The sequence below is a fragment of the Mastigoproctus giganteus genome, chromosome 9 (genome assembly GCF_048544385.1).
Source record: "Mastigoproctus giganteus isolate SK-2022 chromosome 9, ASM4854438v1, whole genome shotgun sequence".
Classification (NCBI taxonomy): domain Eukaryota; kingdom Metazoa; phylum Arthropoda; class Arachnida; order Uropygi; family Thelyphonidae; genus Mastigoproctus; species Mastigoproctus giganteus.
In genome coordinates this window covers 36231155-36235692 of record NC_143583.1, presented here as the reverse complement: position 1 = coordinate 36235692, position 4538 = coordinate 36231155, and the positions used below count along the sequence as shown (strand labels likewise).

Genomic DNA, 4538 nt, shown 5'->3' with positions numbered 1-4538 from the left:
ATTACGCCTGTTGTTCATGGCCCTCCAGATGGTTCGGTGTTAGGGTCACTCATCTGGAACTTTGTACAGGATGAGTAGCTCGTTAGAACTGTTCATAATAGCTTTAAACTGGTATACTCCGATGACCTCACACTGCTTGTAAAAAGGATTCTCTTTCCTCAATTGAATCTGTTGCATACGGTATTATGACTGATTTACCTCAAGGGTGTACCATGAAGTTGTCTGTAGCATCAACCAACAGTGCAATGATGATGCTAAAGGAGTCGCTTGATGCTTCCCAGCTTCCGATGTTTAAACTTTCAAATAAGTCATTGTCTTTGGTGGCCTTTCATAAATTTCTCGGTATGATCTGACAGAGTAACTACACACTAAGTTTAATTAATTTTATTTTGAATTTTCCGAAAGTCGCTTTGGGTACTCGGTACAGGATATTTCGGGTCCGTACCGAGTCACGTTTAGTTATCGCCCACCTCCTCGTGGTGTAACCGGCACGGGGAATCTCTCCGGTGGTCGTCTTCCTGATGGCAAATAACCATGCCCAAATATAACATTCTTCGGATTTTACAAAGTTTTGAATTCATCACCGTGTACCGAGACGGAGTTCATCTGATGTTCCTGAGAGAGGGCGCACAAAAGATGGAATAAATGAAATATTGCCAGCATTCCACCGTTACCCACGACAATCATCCAATTTTCGAAATCTGTCAGAGTCGATTCTATCAAATAGTTCGTATGGACGGCATACAATCACCGTGCAGGGTCACATTTACCAGTTGTGTCCGCCATACGTGAATCACCCGCAGATGAGGAACATCCGATTGCTAAAACACTCGGGTGGCCATAACGTTTTGTCTGGACAGTGGAAATTTTTGAAAACTGATATTATTAAACTTAATTATGCAAAAGAAGAATACACTTGAACTAGTGGGTACGGTAACTAAATTAATTTTAATTCGGTAAAAAGAAGCTTTCGGGGTAGCGCACCGCATCCTCAGCTAAGTACGTGCACACAGAAACGTAAACATAACACAAAATGTTAGGAATGAATTAAACTGAATAATCCGTGCGTGCTCAGACTGCTGGAGAGCGTGCACATGAACGTGAGAGAGTTCAATCACTCACTCTGTCAGATCAGTTGTTTGTTGTTGGTACACGGGGCGTATGTGGGATGACTGCCAGCATTTGTTGTGGTTTAACAGTACGTACTCTAAAACTGGGTGTAGTCTTGTACCTCTATTGCGATGTAAAACTTTGTGACAGCTAGATATGTTTTGGAACTGTAACCATAGTCGGTGATTGTCGTGTCGAGATTGGTCGATAACCTCACTGTCGAGGCTGGATCGAGGTCAAGTTGAGTTGACCAGAAATGCTTTGGGATTGCACAGTCGCCTAGGCGGACGGATCCACCAAGTTCCACTAGGCGGTCCTGGAGTCGTCTCGAGCTTTCCCCCACATAAGATCTCCCAGAATCGTGGCAAGTGATCTGGTATACAATACAGCTGCGTAACAGAGGGGGATGGATGTTTTTACTCTCGAGACCAGAGATAGCAAACTTCTACCAGGAAGTTGTAAGCACTTCACGCGGTACTCGCGTAAGATCCTAGAAATCTGGTCTGAGGCGCACGAGGAATATGGTATATAAGCTGTAAATACCGTGTCGCTCTCATGAGGGAAGAAGAGCCTCCTGCGAGTTGGAAGTTCTTGTGCTTGTCCAACACACGGGGGTGGGTAGTCACAGTTGGTGAGGTCAGCTTTTATCATAGAAACCTCGGTGCGCCTGGCTTGTTTAGAGCTGCAATGACTCCAAGCTCGAGAGAGTAGAGCGCGTGAGCGCTCTACTCTCTGACCTGTAGTCTCTGGCCTCCACTCTCTGACCTCTACTCTCTGACATGCGCTGACCTGTAGTTCGTGAATTGCTTGCAGCACATCGGTTTCCGGTATACCGGGGTTTCCAGACGAGGGCCCACCCGTCTCACTAAGATATCCAGGAAAGAAGGGTCTTTTTCGCTTCCAATTCTAAAGTGAACTTGAGGAAGGGGGACAGGGAGTTGAGGTATTCTAATAGACGTGTATCCGAACCACGTGGGATGATGGTGAAATTTTCAACTACATACCTGCGCCACGTGGTGATTGTAGCCGTGGGTTCAGAAATATCCGTTCCTTTAACTCCTCATTGCGATGTTGGCGACGGGGTAGCTGACACGGGCGCTCATAGCCGTTGTTCCGTGTGTTTGATTGCAATGAGAGTCGCAAATATGACGACATTGCGCGATAAACACAGGTTAAAGGTGGCACAGATATCTTCTGTAGATGTTTTATGTGACAAGCTGGGGTCATTCTCTAAAAGCTGTCTGGCACATTCGACGGCCTATTGGACTGAAATGGAGCTAGATAGGGATACGACATCAAAGGTTGTCATGATCTTGTCTTCAGGAACTGTACGGTATTTGACAATGCGAAGGAACTCCTCACTGTTGGAGATGGTGTGGACCGTATTTCCCACCAGTGGTGTTAGGAGATGGGCGACGTGTTGTGATAGCTCGTAGGTGGGTGACTTGAACAGGAGACAATGGCCTGAGAGGGACGCCTTGTTTATGCCCCTTTGCTAACCCATAAAACTGAGGGAGCTGCAGCCCGTAGCACGTAACTGCCAACGTGCAGACCTGGAAATCTTCTCCGATTTGAACCAATCGTAAACCAACTTGTTCAATTTTTCCCCTAGTCGTGTCGTCCCAAGACCCTGATGAGGGTGTCCTGTACAGCTTCGTAGACATTAGGATCGAGCAGAGCATTGTTCAGAAACTTCGAACGATCCAATACAACCATGTGGAGTCCCTTGTCAACTGGAAGGACGACAATCTTGTTGTCTTTCCTGATGTAGTTAAGGGCAGCGTGTTGGCCTCGATTGAGGTTGGGGTTAGCAGGCCGCACATGTTGAAGAAAAGAAGCTGTCCTGAAGCGGATGTCATTGGCAGTCTCTTCAGGGAAGTGGGCTAAGGATACCTCCACCCCCATGGCAATTTGTGTGCTGGGCGATCTTGACGGGAGAATGGGAAACTTCATACCGGAGGTGACAAGATCGATCTGCTCAGTGGACAATTGTTTGCAACTAAGATTTAGGACAAAATTAGCGTTGTCTCCAGGATGGATATGCGTTCTTGAAGAGTGAGCCTCCCTGACTAGACTAGGCAATTTCCGTTGCCGGCGAGAGCGGTTAGTGTCACATGCACGGTTAGCGAGGCAATAAAGGGTGCGAATCAGGTTTGAAAATGCTAACGGAGAGATCAAACCTCTTAGTTCCTGCATGAGTCTGGATTTATGTTATTTCTTTGTAGTTCGCGCTGGGTACCAACAACAACACCTGACCTGACATAGCAAGAAAATTGAACAGTCTCTCGTTCATGTGTGCGCTCTCCCAGCAATAAGCAGTGTTCCACTGCTTATTCAGTTTATTCCACTTCTAAAGTTTTATGTTCTGTTTTTATGTACAAGTAGTTCTCAACTTTACAAGTTAATTCGTTACTAGCGCGCGCGCGTAAAGCGCGATTTTTTTCCCCCAAAGACATAAGGTAAAATTGGGGGTTACGTTCTGAACAATGAAATTAGTTAGCTAATTAGTTTATATTTAAAAATTGATTGATTAATCGGAAGAAATAACAACGTAGTCTGTAAAATTAAACAAATTATAATAATAGAGAAATTATTTACGACTTACAAATGTTAAAGAATGATCATTCTTCACCATTATTACCGACTAAATGCACACTCGTTGATTACTCATTATTGGCTCGGCACTCGTTGGTTTGTTGCATAAGGAGTCGTCTTCTTCTTCAGAAATGTTTCAAGAACCGTTTGATTCTAATATAATCTTCTTTTTTAATTATAAATTTCACGATTGCATGCATAAGCATTTTTAACGGCACACACAAATTGCAACTAACACGATTTGCGCGGAGTAACAAGTTTACGAAGCTTTAAAAAAATTAATGAAAAGAAGATTATGAAAATATATTTATTTTTTCATATAATTGAAGATTTCAGTAAATGGGAAAATACATTTCACAATAATAACGGAAAAAAACAGATAATTCCAGCTATCGGTATTTTCGCAAATGCAAGAAGATCGAGTTCATTACTCGTTTATAGTGGCTTGCAGTAACAGAAAAAGCCTCATAAACCGCAAAGTGCAAATTGTTTTTATTGTTTTATGGTCGTGACCTCCAGAAATGTGCTTCAGAAAAATATCACAAACGCGTTTTAAAACTGATTCTTATAACGGAACATATGATAACGATGAGAATGTAGCGCATTTTAATGATTTGAATTGGTAACTAATACAATGTAGAAACCACACTCACGACCTTTAAAATGACCAAAATGACATTTTAGAGATAAATAGCTTAGTTATACAGAGAAAATTTCAACTTCCGAGATGTTGAAACGAATTACCAAAAACCAATGCGTTGTTGGGTTCACATTCCGATATTTTAACGATACGATGGTGTCTCTGGAACGGATTAATATCGTAAAGCTGGGTA

At 43.1% G+C, this 4538-nt stretch overlaps 1 protein-coding gene across 1 annotated transcript; it reads right to left on the bottom strand.

Annotated features, from left to right (window-relative positions):
- Positions 1-2718: 2718 nt before the first annotated feature.
- Positions 2719-3306, bottom strand: LOC150080146 (uncharacterized). Its single transcript, XM_090380628.1, has one exon. It carries the CDS (start codon positions 3304-3306, stop codon positions 2719-2721), a length of 588 nt encoding a protein of 195 aa, XP_090236754.1.
- Between the last annotated feature and the right edge of the window lie 1232 nt (positions 3307-4538).